We start from the raw sequence: 22,441 nt of genomic DNA, 5'->3' as shown, positions 1-22,441 counted from the left end.
ATACAGTACATTATACAGGGTATATATATATACACTGGGGGTTATCTGTATATACAGTACATTATACAGGGTACATATATATATATATATATATATATATATACTGGGGGTTATCTGTATATACAGTACATTATACAGGATATATATATATATACTGGGGGTTATCTGTATATACAGTACATTATACAGGGTATATATATATATACTGGGGGTTATCTGTATATACAGTACATTATACAGGGTACATATATATATACTGGGGGTTATCTGTATATACAGTACATTATACAGGGTACATATATATATACTGGGGGTTATCTGTATATACAGTACATTATACAGGGTACATATATATATACTGGGGGTTATCTGTATATACAGTACATTATACAGGGTATATATATATATACTGGGGGTTATCTGTATATACAGTACATTATACAGGGTACATATATATATACTGGGGGTTATCTGTATATACAGTACATTATACAGGGTATATATATATATACTGGGGGTTATCTGTATATACAGTACATTATACAGGGTATATATATATATACTGGGGGTTATCTGTATATACAGTACATTATACAGGGTATATATATATATATATATATACACACATGCTGGGGGTTATCTGTATATACAGTACATTATACAGGGTATATATATATATATATATATATACTGGGGGGTTATCTGTATATACAGTACATTATACAGGGTATATATATATATACTGGGGGTTATCTGTATATACAGTACATTATACAGGGTATATATATATATATATATATACACACATGCTGGGGGTTATCTGTATATACAGTACATTATACAGGGTATATATATATATATATATATATATATATATATATACACTGGGGGTTATCTGTATATACAGTACATTATACAGGGTATATATATATACTGGGGGTTATCTGTATATACAGTACATTATACAGGGTATATATATATATATATATATATATATATATATATACTGGGGGTTATCTGTATATACAGTACATTATACAGGATATATATATATATATATACTGGGGGGTTATCTGTATATACAGTACATTATACAGGGTATATATATATATACTGGGGGTTATCTGTATATACAGTACATTATACAGGGTATATATATATATATATATACTGGGGGTTATCTGTATATACAGTACATTATACAGGATATATATATATACTGGGGGTTATCTGTATATACAGTACATTATACAGGGTATATATATGCTGGGGGTTATCTGTATATACAGTACATTATACAGGGTACATATATATACTGGGGGTTATCTGTATATACAGTACATTATACAGGGTATATATATATATATATATACACTGGGGGTTATCTGTATATACAGTACATTATACAGGGTATATATATATACTGGGGGTTATCTGTATATACAGTACATTATACAGGGTATATATATATATATATATACACTGGGGGTTATCTGTATATACAGTACATTATACAGGGTACATATATATACTGGGGGTTATCTGTATATACAGTACATTATACAGGATATATATATATATATATATATATATATATACTGGGGGTTATCTGTATATACAGTACATTATACAGGGTACATATATATATACTGGGGGTTATCTGTATATACAGTACATTATACAGGGTATATATATATATACTGGGGGTTATCTGTATATACAGTACATTATACAGGGTATATATATATATATACTGGGGGTTATCTGTATATACAGTACATTATACAGGGTATATATATATATATATATACTGGGGGTTATCTGTATATACAGTACATTATACAGGGTATATATATATACACTGGGGGTTATCTGTATATACAGTACATTATACAGGGTACATATATATATACTGGGGGTTATCTGTATATACAGTACATTATACAGGGTACATATATATATATACTGGGGGTTATCTGTATATACAGTACATTATACAGGATATATATATATACTGGGGGTTATCTGTATATACAGTACATTATACAGGGTATATATATATATACTGGGGGTTATCTGTATATACAGTACATTATACAGGGTACATATATATATACTGGGGGTTATCTGTATATACAGTACATTATACAGGGTACATATATATATACTGGGGGTTATCTGTATATACAGTACATTATACAGGGTACATATATATATACTGGGGGTTATCTGTATATACAGTACATTATACAGGGTATATATATATACTGGGGGTTATCTGTATATACAGTACATTATACAGGGTACATATATATATACTGGGGGTTATCTGTATATACAGTACATTATACAGGGTATATATATATATACTGGGGGTTATCTGTATATACAGTACATTATACAGGGTACATATATATATACTGGGGGTTATCTGTATATACAGTACATTATACAGGGTATATATATATATACTGGGGGTTATCTGTATATACAGTACATTATACAGGGTACATATATATATACTGGGGGTTATCTGTATATACAGTACATTATACAGGGTTATATATATATATATATTACTGGGGTTATCTGTATATACAGTACATTATACAGGGTATATATATATACTGGGGGTTATCTGTATATACAGTACATTATACAGGGTACATATATATATATATACTGGGGGTTATCTGTATATACAGTACATTATACAGGGTATATATATATATACTGGGGGGTTATCTGTATATACAGTACATTATACAGGGTACATATATATATACTGGGGGTTATCTGTATATACAGTACATTATACAGGGTATATATATATATACTGGGGGTTATCTGTATATACAGTACATTATACAGGGTATATATATATATATACTGGGGGTTATCTGTATATACAGTACATTATACAGTATATATATATATATATATATATATATATATATATATATATACTGGGGGGTTATCTGTATATACAGTACATTATACAGGGTATATATATATATATATATACTGGGGGAAATCTGTATATACAGTACATTATACAGGGTACATATATATATATACTGGGGGTTATCTGTATATACAGTACATTATACAGGGTACATATATATACTGGGGGTTATCTGTATATACAGTACATATACAGGGTATATATATATATATATACTGGGGGAAATCTGTATATACAGTACATTATACAGGGTACATATATATATATACTGGGGGTTATCTGTATATACAGTACATTATACAGGGTACATATATATACTGGGGGTTATCTGTATATACAGTACATTATACAGGGTATATATATACGCTGGGGGATATCTGTATATACAGTACATTATACAGGGTATATATATATATATATATATATATATACTGGGGGTTATCTGTATATACAGTACATTATACAGGGTACATATATATATACTGGGGGTTATCTGTATATACAGTACATTATACAGGGTATATATATATATACTGGGGGTTATCTGTATATACAGTACATTATACAGGGTACATATATATATACTGGGGGTTATCTGTATATACAGTACATTATACAGGGTATATATATATATATACTGGGGGTTATCTGTATATACAGTACATTATACAGGGTACATATATATACTGGGGGTTATCTGTATATACAGTACATTATACAGGGTATATATATATATATATATATATGCTGGGGGTTATCTGTATATACAGTACATTATACAGGGTATATATATATATATATATACTGGGGGTTATCTGTATATACAGTACATTATACAGGGTACATATATATACTGGGGGTTATCTGTATATACAGTACATTATACAGGGTACATATATATATATATACTGGGGGTTATCTGTATATACAGTACATTATACAGGGTACATATATATACTGGGGGTTATCTGTATATACAGTACATTATACAGGGTATATATATATATACTGGGGGTTATCTGTATATACAGTACATTATACAGGGTATATATATATACTGGGGGATATCTGTATATACAGTACATTATACAGGGTACATATATATATACTGGGGGTTATCTGTATATACAGTACATTATACAGGGTACATATATATATACTGGGGGTTATCTGTATATACAGTACATTATACAGGGTACATATATATATACTGGGGGTTATCTGTATATACAGTACATTATACAGGGTACATATATATATATACTGGGGGTTATCTGTATATACAGTACATTATACAGGGTACATATATATATACTGGGGGTTATCTGTATATACAGTACATTATACAGGGTATATATATATACTGGGGGTTATCTGTATATACAGTACATTATACAGGGTACATATATATATACTGGGGGTTATCTGTATATACAGTACATTATACAGGGTACATATATATACACTGGGGGTTATCTGTATATACAGTACATTATACAGGGTACATATATATATACTGGGGGTTATCTGTATATACAGTACATTATACAGGGTATATATATATACTGGGGGTTATCTGTATATACAGTACATTATACAGGGTACATATATATATACTGGGGGTTATCTGTATATACAGTACATTATACAGGGTACATATATATATATACTGGGGGTTATCTGTATATACAGTACATTATACAGGGTATATATATATACTGGGGGTTATCTGTATATACAGTACATTATACAGGGTATATATATATATACTGGGGGTTATCTGTATATACAGTACATTATACAGGGTACATATATATATACTGGGGGTTATCTGTATATACAGTACATTATACAGGGTACATATATATATATACTGGGGGTTATCTGTATATACAGTACATTATACAGGGTATATATATATATACTGGGGGTTATCTGTATATACAGTACATTATACAGGGTATATATATATATACTGGGGGTTATCTGTATATACAGTACATTATACAGGGTATATATATATACTGGGGGTTATCTGTATATACAGTACATTATACAGGGTACATATATATACACTGGGGGTTATCTGTATATACAGTACATTATACAGGGTACATATATATATATACTGGGGGTTATCTGTATATACAGTACATTATACAGGGTACATATATATATATACTGGGGGTTATCTGTATATACAGTACATTATACAGGGTATATATATATACTGGGGGTTATCTGTATATACAGTACATTATACAGGGTACATATATATATACTGGGGGTTATCTGTATATACAGTACATTATACAGGGTACATATATATATATACTGGGGGTTATCTGTATATACAGTACATTATACAGGGTATATATATATATATATACTGGGGGTTATCTGTATATACAGTACATTATACAGGGTACATATATATATACTGGGGGTTATCTGTATATACAGTACATTATACAGGGTACATATATATATATACTGGGGGTTATCTGTATATACAGTACATTATACAGGGTACATATATATATATATACTGGGGGTTATCTGTATATACAGTACATTATACAGGGTACATATATATATATACTGGGGGTTATCTGTATATACAGTACATTATACAGGGTACATATATATATATACTGGGGGTTATCTGTATATACAGTACATTATACAGGGTACATATATATATATACTGGGGGTTATCTGTATATACAGTACATTATACAGGGTACATATATATACTGGGGGTTATCTGTATATACAGTACATTATACAGGGTACATATATATATATATACTGGGGGTTATCTGTATATACAGTACATTATACAGGATATATATATGCTGGGGGTTATCTGTATATACAGTACATTATACAGGGTACATATATATACACTGGGGGTTATCTGTATATACAGTACATTATACAGGGTACATATATATATATATACTGGGGGGTTATCTGTATATACAGTACATTATACAGGGTACATATATATACACTGGGGGTTATCTGTATATACAGTACATTATACAGGGTACATATATATATATATACTGGGGGTTATCTGTATATACAGTACATTATACAGGGTACATATATATACTGGGGGTTATCTGTATATACAGTACATTATACAGGGTACATATATATATATACTGGGGGTTATCTGTATATACAGTACATTATACAGGGTATATATATATACTGGGGGTTATCTGTATATACAGTACATTATACAGGGTGTATATATATATACTGGGGGTTATCTGTATATACAGTACATTATACAGGGGTATATATATATATACTGGGGGTTATCTGTATATACAGTACATTATACAGGGTATATATATATATATATATATATATATATATATACTGGGGTTATCTGTATATACAGTACATTATACAGGGTATATATATATACTGGGGGTTATCTGTATATACAGTACATTATACAGGGTATATATATATACTGGGGGTTATCTGTATATACAGTACATTATACAGGGTACATATATATATACTGGGGTGTCATCAGCTTGCCCCCCGGGGCCACCCTTCCGCCCTCCCAGTAACTGTACTTACCTTTCCTGTAGGGGCGCCGCTCCACAGCTCCTCCATCTTCTTCTCTGCGTGCTGCACTGCCGTCCTGACGTCACACAGCGTCGGGTCATAGGGCGCGCGTACGTGCTCTATGACTCGGCAATGTGTCAGGATGGTAATAGCTAAATACTATACTCCGTTAGGAACTCTGACGTCACAAGATCACGTGACATCCCTAGGTCACGTGGGTCACACGGGCGCGCTCTTATGTCACAAGCTCTGACCCACTGAGGAGGAGAGAGAGTCTGAGAGTGCTGGGGAGAGACAGTCTGAGAGTGCTGGGGAGAGACAGTCTGAGAGTGCTGGGGAGAGAGAGTCTGAGAGTGCTGGGGAGAGAGAGTCTGAGAGTGCTGAGGAGAGACAGTCTGAGAGTGCTGGGTAGAGAGAGTCTGAGAGTGCTGGGGAGAGACAGTCTGAGAGTTCTGGGGAGAGACAGTCTGAGAGTTCTGGGGAGAGAGAGTCTGAGAGTTCTGGGGAGAGAGAGTCTGAGAGTTCTGGGGAGAGACAGTCTGAGAGTGCTGGGGAGAGAGAGTCTGAGAGTTCTGGGGAGAGAGAGTCTGAGAGTGCTGGGGAGAGACTGTCAGAGTGCTGAGGAGAGACAGTCTGAGAGTGCTGAGGAGAGACAGTCTGAGAGTGCTGAGGAGAGACAGTCTGAGAGTGCTGAGGAGAGACAGTCTGAGAGTGCTGAGGAGAGACAGTCTGAGAGTGCTGCGGAGAGACAGTCTGAGAGTGCTGAGGAGAGACAGTCTGAGAGTGCTGCGGAGAGACAGTCTGAGAGTGCTGAGGAGAGACAGTCTGAGAGTGCTGAGGAGAGACAGTCTGAGAGTGCTGGGGAGGGGAGAGAGAGTGTGAGAGTGCTGGGGAGGGGAGAGAGAGTGTGAGAGTGCTGGGGAGGGGAGAGAGAGTGTGAGAGTGCTGGGGAGGGGAGAGAGAGTGTGAGAGTGCTGGGGAGGGGAGAGAGAATGTGAGAGTTCTGGGAAGGGGAGAGAGAGTCTGAGAGTGCTGGGGAGGGGAGAGAGATACAATCCCACACAGCAGCCCCCCCCCCCTCCATACAATCCCACACAGCCCCCCCCCATACAATCCCACACAGCCCCCCCCCCCATACAATCCCACACAGCAGCCCACCCCCCTCCATACAATCCCACACAGCAGCCCCCCCCCTCCATACAATCCCACACAGCCCCCCCCCATACAATCCCACACAGCCCCCCCATACAATCCCACACAGCAGCCCCCCCCCTCCATACAATCCCACACAGCCCCCCCCATACAATCCCACACAGCCCCCCCCATACAATCCCACACAGCAGCCCCCCCCTCCATACAATCCCACACAGCAGCCCCCCCTCCATACAATCCCACACTGCAGCCACCTCCCCCATACAATCCCACACAGCCCCCCCTCCATACAATCCCACACAGCAGCCCCCCCTCCATACAATCCCACACAGCCCCCTTCCATACAATCCCACACAGCAGCCCCCCTTCCATACAATCCCACACAGCAGCCCCCCCTCCATACAATCCCACATAGCAGCCCCCCCTCCATACAATCCCACAGCAGCCCCCCCTCCATACAATCCCACATAGCAGCCCCCCCCTCCATACAATCCCACACAGCAGCCCCCCTCCATACAATCCCACACAGCAGCCCCCCTCCATACAATCCCACACAGCAGCCCCCCTCCATACAATCCCACACAGCAGCCCCCCCTCCATACAATCCCACACAGCAGCCCCCCCTCCATACAATCCCACACAGCAGCCCCCCCTCCATACAATCCCACACAGCAGCCCCCCCTCCATACAATCCCACACAGCAGCCCCCCCTCCATACAATCCCACACAGCAGCCCCCCCTCCATACAATCCCACACAGCAGCCCCCCCTCCATACAATCCCACACAGCAGCCCCCCCTCCATACAATCCCACACAGCAGCCCCCCCTCCATACAATCCCACACAGCAGCCCCCCTCCATACAATCCCACACAGCAGCCCCCCCTCCATACAATCCCACACAGCAGCCCCCCCTCCATACAATCCCACACAGCAGCCCCCCCCCCTCCATACAATCCCACACAGCAGCCCCCCCTCCATACAATCCCACACAGCAGCCCCCCCTCCATACAATCCCACACAGCAGCCCCCTCCATACAATCCCACACAGCAGCCCCCTCCATACAATCCCACACAGCAGCCACCCCCCCTCCATACAATCCCACTGTCACGACTGTGACTGATCCAGACAGGTCTGGGAGGAGAAGGTCGCAGCGACTTGCTACTCGCGATAGCTTGTGAGTTTGCTCCGTGGTTCAGGGTATGTCATCTGGGTTTTGCCTTGTGAACCTTTTTGTCCTGACTGGGAGTTTGTAGGCATCCTTCTCAGGTGAGTCCTGTCTGCCACTCCCAGCTACTATATTAGTTTCACTTTCACTTGCAGTCATTGCCAGATATAGTCTTCACTTCCAGTTCTATTCTGACCTTTGAAGGAGATCGTTTGATGGTGTTGCTGTGGAGCTCTTGTCCGGCGTGGACTGTCGTGATTGGGATCGCCTTCTCTGCTCGTGACTGGATAAGTCTATCTCTGATATAGTTTGTTTGTTGCTGTCTTCCCCAGCTGTTCTCCTAGACATGAGTGATGGTGACTAGCGCTCCCATCGACCTTTCCCCAGTCCAGACTTGTTAGGGTGACTGAGGGTTTAGGCATCCTGCTCGCCGCACGGGTTCACACCCCGTCTAGGGTATCAGGGCAGACAGGTGCCAGCTTAGGGTTAGTCAGGGGTGGCCATACTATTCCCATCCGTAGATAAGGGTCCCCCTTCCCCTCCGTCTGGTACGACATGACTGCTGCTGGGATAGCAGTCGTGACAGTATATCTGGCCTTTTAAAAAAAAAAAAAATGTGACATTTTTTTTTTTTTTTTTCTGCTTGCTGTTTTGCTTTGTATTTTGTCTGTTCCACTATGGATCCGGTTTCGGTTTTGGCGAAACAATTACAGGATTAAAAGCAACAGTGCTGCAGAAGCCATCCTTGGGTTCCACCGTTGCTACGGGAAACCAAGGTACTCCTGAGCCAAAAGTGGCTTTACCTCATAGGTTCTCAGGAGGGAGAGACCAATTTGTAACCTTCAGAGAGGCTTGCAAATTGTTCTTCAGGTTACGCCCTAGATCCTCCGGCGGTGAGGAACAACGGGTGGGCATTGTATTTTCTCTCCGCAGGCTTGGGCTTTCTCCCTACCATCAGACTCTCCGGCCTTACGATCAGTGGAGGAGTTTTTTGAAGCCCTGGGTCTCGTATATGATGACCCGGACAGGGTCTCACTGGCTGAGTCTAAGCTACGTAGACTTCGGCAAGAGAACCGGTCTGCTGAACTATATTGTTCCGAATTCCGTAGGTGGGCTACTGATACGTTATGGAACGACTCGGCCCTTAATAGTCAGTTCTGCCAGGGGTTGTCTGAAAAATTAAAAGACGCGCTGGCGGTATACGAGGTCCCTGGGTCTCTTGAGGCTGCTATGTCTCTGTCCATAAGAATCGACAGACGACTCAGGGAGAGACTATTAAATTTTACGGAGGCCTCTATAGGGCAGGGATCGGTTTGTTATGATCCAGTCGAACCAATGCAAATAGGGGGCGCCACTAGACGGGTGAATCCTCCTAAGTTCCGCTGTAGGTCAGAGGTTTGTTTTCGTTGTGGGGGGAGGGGTCATTTTGCAAAGGTTTGTCCCTCAGAACCCAAGAGACCACAAACAAAGGAGCCGCCGGGAAAACTAGAGTCCCCAGATTGTGCGGAGGATAACAGTCTGGGCGTATTCGTTTCCTCCATACGCATGTCTCAGTTTTTGTTGTCCGCTACCGTTGAGGCGGGCAATAAAACTGAGATCTGTTCCGTCTTTTTGGACAGTGGGGCGGGGGTCAACTTGGTGGATTCACGGTTCGCTCAGGCTCTGGGTTTTACTCCGGAACCGGTATGCAGAACTATTCCTGTTTTTGCCATCGACTCCTCCCCTCTTACTCAGAGAGAGTTAACTCAGATCATCCATAATATCCATCTGCAGGTAGGGGACCTCCATAAAGAGCATATCTCGTGTTATTTCCTGGACGGTCTTCCGGCTCCTATGGTATTGGGGCTTCCCTGGCTGGTGACTCACAATCCAGTGGTGGATTGGCAGGCCGGGGAGATTGTGGAGTGGAGTGAACATTGTAAGGACAACTGCTTGAGTAGTAGGTGCTCTACACTCTCTGTAACATCTTTACCTGCCTTTCTGTCAGATTTTATGGATGTGTTCTCTGAGAAGGGTTGTCAGGGGTTACCACCTCATCGTCCATATGATTGCCCGATTAATCTATTACCTGGGGCAAAACTACCTAAAACCCGGTTATACAATCTTTCCGGCCCGTAGAGGAAGGCTATGAAAGATTATATTTCGGAGAGTTTGGCTAAGGGACACATCAGACCCTCTTCTTCACCTGTGGCTGCAGGGTTCTTTTTCGTTAAAAAGAAAGATGGGGGCCTACGTCCTTGCCTGGATTTCCGGGAATTAAACCGGATAACTATCCGAGATCCCTATCCTCTTCCTCTCATTCCCGACCTCTTTAATCAGGTTGCTGGTGCTAAATGGTTCTCCAAAATGGATCTCAGAGGAGCCTATAACCTGGTTCGCATCAAAGAGGGGGATGAGTGGAAGACGGCTTTTAATACTCCGGAAGGGCATTATGAAAATCTGGTCATGCCATTTGGTCTTACTAATGCGCCTGCGGTATTCCAACATTTTGTCAACGATATTTTTAGTCACCTTATCGGGAGATTTGTTGTGATATATCTTGATGACATCCTGGTCTATTCCCCGGATCTGGATACACATAAGATCCATGTGAGACAAGTGCTGCAGATATTAAGGGCCAACAAATTGTTTGCTAAGTTAGAAAAATGTGTGTTCGCCGTAAAAGAACTGCCATTTCTGGGGTATGTGTTGTCAGATTCAAGTTTCCGCATGGATCCAGAGAAAGTCCGGGCGATTATAGACTGGGATCTGCCTGAGAACCTGAAGGCATTGCAACGCTTCTTGGGGTTTGCCAATTTTTATAGAAAGTTTATAAAGAACTATTCCTTGGTGGTCAAACCACTGACGGACATGACCCGTAAGGGATCCGATTTTTCCAAATGGTCACATGCAGCCAAAACTGCCTTTGCATCTCTGAAGGAGAGATTCACCTCGGCCCCTATTCTCGTACAGCCAGATGTCTCGCTTCCTTTTATTGTAGAGGTTGACGCATCAGAGGTGGGGGTGGGAGCGGTACTATCTCAGGGCCCGTCCCCTGGTGAATGGCGTCCGTGTGCTTTCTTTTCGAAGAAATTGTCTACTGCAGAAAGGAACTATGACATTGGCAACAGGGAACTTTTGGCTATTAAGTTGGCTTTTGAGGAGTGGCGTCATTTTTTGGAGGGGGCGGTTCATCCCGTCACGGTAATTACTGATCACAAAAACTTATTATATCTGGAGTCTGCTAAACGTCGCACCCCTAGACAGGCTCGGTGGTCGTTATTTTTTACTAGGTTTAATTTTGTAATAACCTATCGCCCGGGGGCAAAAAATACTAAGGCGGATGCATTGTCTCGAAGTTTTCCTGGAGGGGGTGATGTTGAGGTACCAGAGCCCATTTTGCAAAAGGGGGTGGTTGTCTCTGCATTACACTCAGGTTTGGAGGGGAGGGTGTTGGAAGCTCAGGGGGACGCCCCGGCCTCCTGCCCCTCGGGTAAACTGTTTGTGCCAGAAAATTTACGACTGGAGATACTAAAAGAACACCATAACTCCACACTGGCAGGACACCCAGGTAGTAGGGCAACCTCTGAGTTAGTGTCTCGTCGGTTCTGGTGGCCTAAATGGCGCCAGGAGGTGTTGAATTTTGTGTCTGCATGTGCTACCTGTGCTCGTTCTAAGGTAGATCATACTCGTCCGGCAGGGCGTCTTTTACCTCTGGCCATCCCCAACAGGCCTTGGATGCACCTGTCAAAGGATTTCATTACGGATCTACCAGTATCAGCGGGGAAGACTGTTATTCTTGTAGTTGTTGACAGATTCAGTAAAATGGTGCACTTTATTGCTCTTGCCGCATTGCCTAATGCTAACACACTGGCTCAGGTTTTTATTGACCACATCGTGAAGCTTCACGGGGTCCCTTCCGATATTGTTTCGGATCGTGGTACCTAATTCGTTTCTAAATTTTGGAAAGCTTTTTGTTCTCGTTTAGGGGTTCATCTGTCGTTTTCTTCATCTTTCCATCCACAGTCCAACGGTCAGACTGAACGTACCAATCAAAACCTAGAGACATATTTGAGATGCTTTGTTTCCGAAAATCAGGAGGAATGGTCATCTTATTTACCGTTAGCCGAGTTTGCCATTAATAATCGTCATCAAGAATCCACCGATAAGTCACCATTTTTTGGTGCGTATGGTTTCCATCCTCAGTTTTGTACGTTTAGTGAGGGGGGGCCGTCTGGGATTCCCGAGGAGGAACGATTTGCGTCTTCACTTTCTTCAGTGTGGCAGAGTGTTCAAGAAAGTTTGAAGAGAATTGGTGGTAGATACAAACGTGCGGCTGATAGGAAGCGCTCTGAAGGTCCGGACCTTGGGGTGAATGACTTGGTGTGGTTGTCTACCAGAAATATCAAGTTGAAGGTTCCCTCGTGGAAATTAGGTCCGAGATTTATTGGTCCTTATAGGGTAATTAAGATCATTAACCCGGTGGCTTTTCGTCTGGAGCTACCTCAGACTCTAAGGATCCATAATGTCTTCCACAGATCTCTGCTTAAGAGATATGTAGAACCTCCTGAACCATTGCCACTACCGCCTCCACCGGTGGTTGTTGATGGCAGTCTTGAGTTTCAGGTAGAAAAGATTGTTGATTCACGATATGTTCGCCGCTCTCTTCAGTACCTGGTGCACTGGAATGTTATGGTTCCGAAGAGAGAATGTGGGTTCCAGCATCAGAGATAAAAGCTGACAGGCTTTTCATAGCTCCCATCCGGAGAGGCCTGGTCTTGAGAGTCCAGGGGCCCCTCGTAGAAAGGGGGGTACTGTCACGACTGTGACTGATCCAGACAGGTCTGGGAGGAGAAGGTCGCAGCGACTTGCTACTCGCGATAGCTTGTGAGTTCGCTCCATGGTTCAGGGTATGTCATCTGGGTTTTGCCTTGTGAACCTTTTTGTCCTGACTGGGAGTTTGTAGGCATCCTTCTCAGGTGAGTCCTGTCTGCCACTCCCAGCTACTATATTAGTTTCAGTTTCACTTGCAGTCATTGCCAGATATAGTCCTTACTTCCAGTTCTATTCTGACCATTGAAGGAGATCGTTTGATGGTGTTGCTGTGGAGCTCTTGTCCGGCGTGGACTGTCGTGATTGGGATCGCCTTCTCTGCTCGTGACTGGATAAGTCTATCTCTGCTATAGTTTGTTTGTTGTTGTTTTCCTAGACGTGAGTGATGGTGACTAGTGCTCCCATCGGCCTTTCCCCACTCTAGGCTTGTTAGGGTGACTGAGGGTTTAGGCATCCAGCTCGCCGCACGGGTTCACACCCCGTCTAGGGTATCAGGGCAGACAGGTGCCAGCTTAGGGTTAGTCAGGGGTGGCCATACTATTCCCATCCGTAGATAAGGGTCCCCCTTCCCCTCCGTCTGGTGCGACACGACTGCTGCTGGGATAGCAGTCGTGACACCCACACAGCAGCCACCCCCCCTACATACAATCCCACACAGCAGCCCCCCCTCCATACAATCCCACACAGCAGCCCCCCCCCTCCATACAATCCCACACAGCAGCCACCCCCCCACATACAATCCCACACAGCAGCCCCCCCTACATACAATCCCACACAGCAGCCCCCCCTACATACAATCCCACACAGCAGCCCCCCCCCTCCATACAATCCCACACAGCCCCCCCTCCATACAATCCCACACAGCCCCCCCTCCATACAATCCCACACAGCAGCCCCCCCTCCATACAATCCCACACAGCAGCCCCCCCTCCATACAATCCCACACAGCAGCCCCCCCTCCATACAATCCCACACAGCCCCCCCCCCTCCATACAATCCCACACAGCAGCCCCCCCTCCATACAATCCCACACAGCAGCCCCCCCCTCCATGCAATCCCACACAGCAGCCCCCCCCTCCATGCAATCCCACACAGCAGCCCCCCCTCCATGCAATCCCACACAGCAGCCCCCCCTCCATACAATCCCACACAGCAGCCCCCTCTCCATACAATCCCACACAGCCCCCCCTACTGTGTGGGAGGCACCAGCCTCCCAGTCAGTATTGACCAGTGACTCCACTAACTGTTGGGCGACTGTTATTATGGATAAAGGAGATGGAAATGTGGAAAGGACGACTGAGCCATCAGCAACATTATCTGACAGCAGGATGATGTTACCTCTGACAGTGACGTCACCCTCATTTTTTGCCTCTTCCTACTATTCTGACTTCACTGACATCTCATGTCACTGCCCCCGTCCACTAGTAATGTGTCAGCTCCGTCCAGGATCTAGCGGTCCCTGGAAGATTGTTTGCCGGGCAGCGGCAATCGGGGCTGTCTTAAACGCTGTACTAATGAAGCGCTTCAATTATGGATGCGCTTCATTAGTACCGGAGGACCAGGAAGAGGTGAAGGATCTGTACTCGCCGATTCCTGGTACTCGGCTGTGCAGGGCTGCGTACAGCGTGAGGGCGATTTGTAACCTCACACTGTGCGCCGCGCCTGCTATACACAGCCGACAGCAGGATGAAGAGGATCGCGATGGTGAGGAGCGGTGGCGTCCAAGAACATGAGAGGTAAGTGGTTTTTTTTTTTTTTTTTGCGCGGATGGCTGGCTGACATGGGGGGCCGATGGCTGGCTGACAGGGGGGCTGATGGCTGGCTGACAGGGGGGCTGATGGCTGGCTGACAGGGGGGCTGATGGCTGGCTGACAGGGGGGCTGATGGCTGGCTGACAGGGGGGCTGATGGCTGGCTGACAGGGGGGCTGATGGCTGGCTGACAGGGGGGCTGATGGCTGGCTGACAGGGGGGCTGATGGCTGGCTGACAGGGGGGCTGATGGCTGGCTGACAGGGGGGCTGATGGCTGGCTGACAGGGGGGCTGATGGCTGGCTGACAGGGGGGCTGATGGCTGGCTGACATATAGGGGCTGATGGCTGGCTGACATATAGGGGCTGATGGCTGGCTGACATGGGGGGCCGATGGCTGGCTGACATGGGATTCTGATGGCTGGCTGACATATAGGGGCTGATGGCTGGCTGACATATAGGGGCTGATGGCTGGCTGACATATAGGGGCTGATGGCTGGCTGACATATAGGGGCTGATGGCTGGCTGACATGGGGGGCCGATGGCTGGCTGACATGGGATTCTGATGGCTGGCTGACATATAGGGGCTGATGGCTGGCTGACATATAGGGGCTGATGGCTGGCTGACATATAGGGGCTGATGGCTGGCTGACATGGGGGGCCGATGGCTGGCTGACATGGGATTCTGATGGCTGGCTGACAGGGGGGCTGATGGCTGGCTGACATATAGGTGCTGATGGCTGGCTGACATGGGATTCTGATGGCTGGCTGACATGGGATTCTGATGGCTGGCTGACATGGGGGGCTGATGGCTGGCTGACTGACATGGGGGGCTGATGGCTGGCTGACTGACATGGGGGGCTGATGGCTGGCTGACATGGGATTCTGATGGCTGGCTGACATGGAGGCTGATGGCTGGCTGACATGGAGGCTGATGGCTGGCTGACATGGGATTCTGATGGCTGGCTGACATGGAGGCTGATGGCTGGCTGACATGAGGGCTGATGGCTGACATGGGATTCTGATGGCTGGCTGACTTATAGGGGCTGATGGCTGGCTGACATGGAGGCTGATGGCTGGCTGACATGGAGGCTGATGGCTGGCTGACATGGAGGCTGATGGCTGGCAGAAGGTTGGGGGTTTCATCTGAGACATTGGTGGTCTGATTGCTGGTCTGACCTGAGGTGTTATGGAAAATATTTTTTTCTTATTGTCCTCCTCTAAAACCTAGGTGCGTCTTATGGGCCGGTGCGTCTTAGAGGGCGAAAAATACGGTCCAGTGCAGCAGAGACCCTAGTCAGTTTATATAGTCGTTATATATTTTAATATGCACCTTGTGTTTTGTTATGTGCGTGAATCAGTCAGCGCCGACCAGCACCCCCTAAGCCCCACCCCAGAACCCCCCCACCCTGCAAGGGTCCTTGGGAAAATTGTCTTGCACGAAACAGGTCCTTGGTGCAAAAAAGGTTAGGGACCACTGTCCTAAAGGGGGGGGGGGGCTGAGTGACAGGGAGATGCAGCAGCGGGCATGCAGGGATCCGCAGCGACACGGGTGCCACAGAGCAGGGAAGTATAATCTATACAAGGGGCCCGGGCATTGGCGGGGATATTTTCAATATCTGATAACCCCTTTAACTTCTAGGAAAGTACAGAGATCACATGACCAGATGTTTCTGTAAAGCGCTTTACCATGAATATCACAGGACCGGACAATTCGGCAGAGACAAGTGCTCAGAAGTCACATGATAGTGTTTTTTTTTTTTTATTGTTTATTGTAAAGATTTTTCAGAAATAAAAATAAACATAAAAGAGAAGAAAACCACAGAAATAGGATAATAATGCACTTAGTAAAGTAGATGCAAGCATTATATATGGACATAGTCCTCACTCTGATATGATAATATCTGAGACACTTAGTCAACATATTTTGATCAAAACACATCTGCACCCGCCTACCAAGCGCCAAGGTGGTCTCAGGTCAGACGGGTCCTACGCTAAACCTACCTAAGCCGTTGGGCTTCTATGTTCAGGAGCGCAGATGCCGCACATATGGTGTGCTGCTCCTAGTCACTGCCATGTGCATGAAGCAACCAATGGGAGGAGGAGCCAGCACACCCATATGTACCACCTAATCAAGGCGCTCTATTGGACAGGAACGGCAAAAGTGCAGAGGAATGCTACTCCCAAGATAGAATAGGTGCACATTCACACTTGAAGGTGCCACTCCCTCAAGTAAAGGTAGGTTAGCGTAGGACCCGCCTGACCGGAGACCACCTTGGCGTTCGGTAGGCGGGCTTTAGATGTGTTTTGATCAAAATATGTTGACTAAGTGTCTCAGATATTATCATATCAGAGTGAGGACTATGTCCATATATAATGCCTGCATCTATTTTACTAAGTGCATTATTATCTTATTTCTGTGGTTTTCTTCAATAATATGGCCAGGGACATCCGCACATTTATATATCATACCGTGCAGGATGTTTTTATCTTAGTTTTTTCTGTGATTTTTGTTTAAACATAAAAGAGGCTTATTTTAAAGCAGTCGCCTTTATAACTTTATTGTATCCTCTAACAGTGTATCCATGTAGACGCTGTGTTACTGACAGGTCCTTATAGACAAGGGGATTCAGCCTAAATCCTAACAGGTCAACGAGGCAGAAGAAGAGGTCCCTACAAATGGTGGGAAATAGACAGCTCCAGTAGAGTCGGCGATTTCCCAGGTCCTTATGGAGGATGGTATTTAGTCACAACCGTGTCAGGATCCAGTGCGGGCCGGCGGCTGACCACGGAGCGGTAAGTAATAGCAAGAGCTTCACTCCCGCTCCGTGGTCACATGACACAAACGAATCCTCGATGCAAAAAAGTTTAATCGAGTAATCGTTTCAGCCCTAGTACATATATATACTTTTTCCTCCTTTAATGTGACCTATAAACTGTACAACTCAATGGAAAAACAAACTGGAATCTTTTAGGTGGAGGGAAGAAAAAAACAAAACACTAAACTAATGTGGTTGCAGAAGTGTGCACACCCTCTAATAACTGGGGATGTAGCTTTGCTCAGAATTAAGCAATCACATTCACAATCCTGTTAACCCCTTAAGGACACAGGGCGTACCCGTACGTCCTGTGTAGTTTTGATCACTGTCGCCCGGCCGGCAGTGATCAGAACGGGGTGCCTGTTGAAATCATTCAGCAGGCACCCTGTGACAATGCCTAGGGGGGTCCTGTGACCCCCCACCCACCCCCCCGCATTGCCGATGCGGTTTGTAGCGCTTATGCAAGTTTCTGATCCCTGTGGTCTGTGAGGTTTGCGGGCGGCAGTGTGGGAGGCGGCGGCGCGATCTTCCGTCCGCCCCCCGTTTATTCTCAGGATGACTGAGCGGTTGAATCAGAGTGTCAGCTCATTGCTGACACTCTGATTCACATGGCTGACATCTGTGCAGATGTCAGCCGTTTTAACCCCTTCCATGCCGCGGTCCGTAGGGACCGCTGTATGGAAGGGGAGGGAGCTCCCTCACTCTCCCATCGGGGGGCTGCTGTGCCTTTGCAGCCTCCGGACAGGATTGGGTCACAGAGGTAGGGAACCCCCTCTCTCCCCTTCCCGTCTGCTCAGTTGTGGCAGACGGGGAAGGTTCCCATGGCAACAGGACGCCTTTGCAGGCATCCTGCTGTCCATGGTGCTGAACAGATCTGTGCTAAAGGCAGAGATCTGTTCAGACAAAGTGTAAGTAAAATACAGTACAATACACTATATAGTGTACTGTACTGTATTATACAGACATCAGACCCACTGGATCTTCAAGAAACAAGTGGGTCTGGGTAAAAAAAAATGTTAAAGTGAAAAAAAGTTAAAATTAAAAAAAAACATTTATCCCTGATTAAAAAAAAAGTAATAATAATTCCCTACACATGTTATTTATCACCACGTCCGTAACGACCTGATCTATAAAACGGTCATGTTACATTCCCCGCACGGTGAACACCATAAAAAATAAAAACTATGATGAAATCAAATTTTGCCCACCTTACTTCCCAAAAAGGTAATAAAAGTGATCAGAAAAGTCATATGTACGCCAAAATAGTACCATTCAAACCGTCGCCTCATCCCGCAAAAAATGAGCCCCTACATGAGACAATGGCCCAAAAAATAAAAAAAATATGTCTCTCAGACTATGGAGACACTAAAACAAGTTTTTTTGGTTTCAAAAATGATATTATTGTGTAAAACCTTAATAAATAAAAAAAGGTACACATTTTAGGTATTGCCGTGTTCGTAAGAACCTGCTCTATAAAATTATCACATGATCTAACCCCTCAGGTGAACAACGTAAAAATAAAAATGGTGTAAAAAAAGCCATAATTTTGTCACCTTCCATCACAAAAAGTGTAATAGCAAGCGATCAAAAAGGTATATGTACCCCAAAATCATACCATTAAAACAGTCATCTCATTCTCCAAAAAATGAGACCCTAAGGCCTCTTTCACACGGACGTTGCGGGAAAATGTGCGGGTGCGTTGCGGGAACACCCGCAATTTTTCCGCGCGAGTGCAAAACATTGTAATGCGTTTTGCACTCGCATGAGAAAAATCGCACATGTTTGGTACCCGAACTTCTTCACAGAAGTTCGGGCTTGGGATCGGTGTTCTGTAAATTGTATTATTTTCCCTTTATAACATGGTTATAAGGGAAAATAATAGCATTCTAAATACAGACTGCATAGTAAAATAGCGCTGGAGGGGTTAAAAAAAAATAAAAAATCATTTAACTCACCTTAATCCACTTGATCGCGTAGCCCAGGATCCAAGCAAAAGGGACCACCAGAGGACCAGGTATATTAGACGCTGTTATCAAAACAGGGTTTAATATACCCTTCAGGGGTTAAAAAAATTGCATCTATAGCCTGCCAGCAAACGATCGCCGCTGGCAGGCTGCAGATCCACTCGTTTACTGTGTGCGCGCGTTCACAGGAAATCTCGCCTCTCGCGAGAGGACACAGGCAGCACTGTAAAGTAGCACCAAACACCACTACACTACACCCCCCCCTGTCACTTATTAACCCCTGATCACCCCCGTCATTGATCACCCCCCTGTAAGGCTCCATTCAGACGTCTGTATGTGTTTTGCGGATCCGCAAAACACGGACACCACGGATCCCCAAAACACGGACATCGGCAATGTGCTTTCCGCGTTTTGCGGATCCGCACATTGCCAAAACTATATAGAAAATGCCTTTTCTTGTCCGCAATTGCGGACAAGAATAGGACATGTTCTATAGACTCTACAAAAAACGCAGTGTTTGCCTGATCAGGCCTGATCTTGTGCGCACACTTGCGTTTAGTCCGCCCCACCGCAGTGACAGAATTTTTTTTTTCTGATCACTGCAAAAACACCGTAAAATCGCTGCGGCGCTATAAAAACATCACTTTTGAGGGGCATGGAGAGTTCATAGAAGATTTTTTTTTGTCAAAAGTTTGCGGAAATTGATTTTTTTTTTTTCTTTTCTTACAAAGTCTCATATTCCACTAACTTGTGCCAAAAAAAAAAATCTTCTAGGAACTCGCCATGCCCCTCACGGAATACCTTGGGGTGTCTTCTTTCCAAAATGGGGTCACTTGTGGGGTATTTATACTGCCCTGGCATTTTAGGGGCCCTAAAGCGTGAGAAGTAGTTTGGAATCCAAATGCGTAAAAAATGCCCTGTGAAATCCTAAAGGTGCTCTTTAGAATATGGGCCCCTTTGCCCACCTAGGCTGCAAAAAAGTGTCACACATGTGGTATCTCCGTACTCAGGAGAAGTTGGGCAATGTGTTTTGGAGTGTCTTTTTACATATACCCATGCTGGGTGAGAGAAATATCTTTGTCAAATGACAACTTTGTATAAAAAAATGGGAAAAGTGTTCTTTTAGAGAGATATTTATCTCACCCAGCATGGGTATATGTAAAAAGACACCCCAAAACACATTGCCCTTCTTCTCCTGAATACGGCGATATCACATGTGTGACACTTTTTTGCAGCCTAGATGCGCAAAGGTGCCCAAATTCCAATGAGCACCTTTAGAATTTCACAGGGCATTTTTTACACATTTCGATTTCAAACTACTTTGCACGCTTTAGGTCCCCTAAAATGCCAGGGCAGTATAAATACCCCACAAGTGACCCCATTTTGGAAAGAAGACACCCCAAGGTATTTCGTGATGGGCATACTGAGTTCATGGAAGTTTTTATTTTTTGTCACAAGTTAGTGAAATATGAGACTTTATAAGAAAAAAAAGAAAAAATCATAATTTTCCGCTAACTTGTGACAAAAAATAAAAACTTCCATGAACTCACTATGCCCATCAGCGAATACCTTAGGGTGTGTACTTTCCGAAATGGGGTCATTTGTGGGGTGTTTGTACTGTCTGGCCATTGTAGAACCTCAGGAAACATGACAGGTGCTCAGAAAGTCAGAGCTGCTTCAAAAAGCGGAAATTCACATTTTTGTACCATAGTTTGTAAACGCCATAACTTTTACCCAAACCAATAAATATACACTTATTGCATTTTTTTTTATCAAAGACATGTAGAACAATAAATTTAGAGAAAAATTTATATAGAAATGTAGTTTTTTAAAAAAAAAATTACAACTGAAAGTGAAAAATGTCATTTTTTTTAAAAAAATTTCGGTCAATTTCGATTAATATCAAAAAAAGTGAAAATGTCAGCAGCAATGAAATACCACCAAATGAAAGCTCTATTAGTGAGAAGAAAAGGAGGTAAAATTCATTTGGGTGGTAAGTTGCATGACCGAGCAATAAACGGTGAAAGTAGTGTAGGTCAGAAGTGTAAAAAGTGGTCTGGTCATTAAGGGGGTTTAAGCTAGGGGAGCTGAAGTGGTTAAAAAGTGGGTTTTTGAAAATTTTCAAGATTTGCATCTAAATTTCTAAGCCTTGTAACGTCCCCAAAAAATAAAATGTCACTCACAAAATGATCCATTCATGAAGTAGACATATGGGAAATG

General features: G+C 43.7%; 1 protein-coding gene across 1 annotated transcript in view; it reads right to left on the bottom strand.

Moving 5' to 3' along the window:
* Positions 1 to 6,622, bottom strand: part of CCDC93 (coiled-coil domain containing 93) — a 60,573-nt gene extending 53,951 nt beyond the window's left edge. The window contains exon 1 of the mRNA XM_040440020.1: positions 6,572 to 6,622. Within this exon, the coding sequence (XP_040295954.1) occupies positions 6,572 to 6,607 (36 nt within the window). The 5' untranslated portion in view covers positions 6,608 to 6,622. The remainder of the gene's footprint in view (positions 1 to 6,571) is intronic.
* Positions 6,623 to 22,441: the final 15,819 nt, after the last annotated feature.

The sequence above is a fragment of the Bufo bufo genome, chromosome 7 (genome assembly GCF_905171765.1).
Source record: "Bufo bufo chromosome 7, aBufBuf1.1, whole genome shotgun sequence".
Taxonomy (NCBI): Eukaryota; Metazoa; Chordata; class Amphibia; order Anura; family Bufonidae; genus Bufo; species Bufo bufo.
Note: the sequence above shows the minus strand (reverse complement) of the source record. Positions and strands in the feature narration are given on the sequence as shown.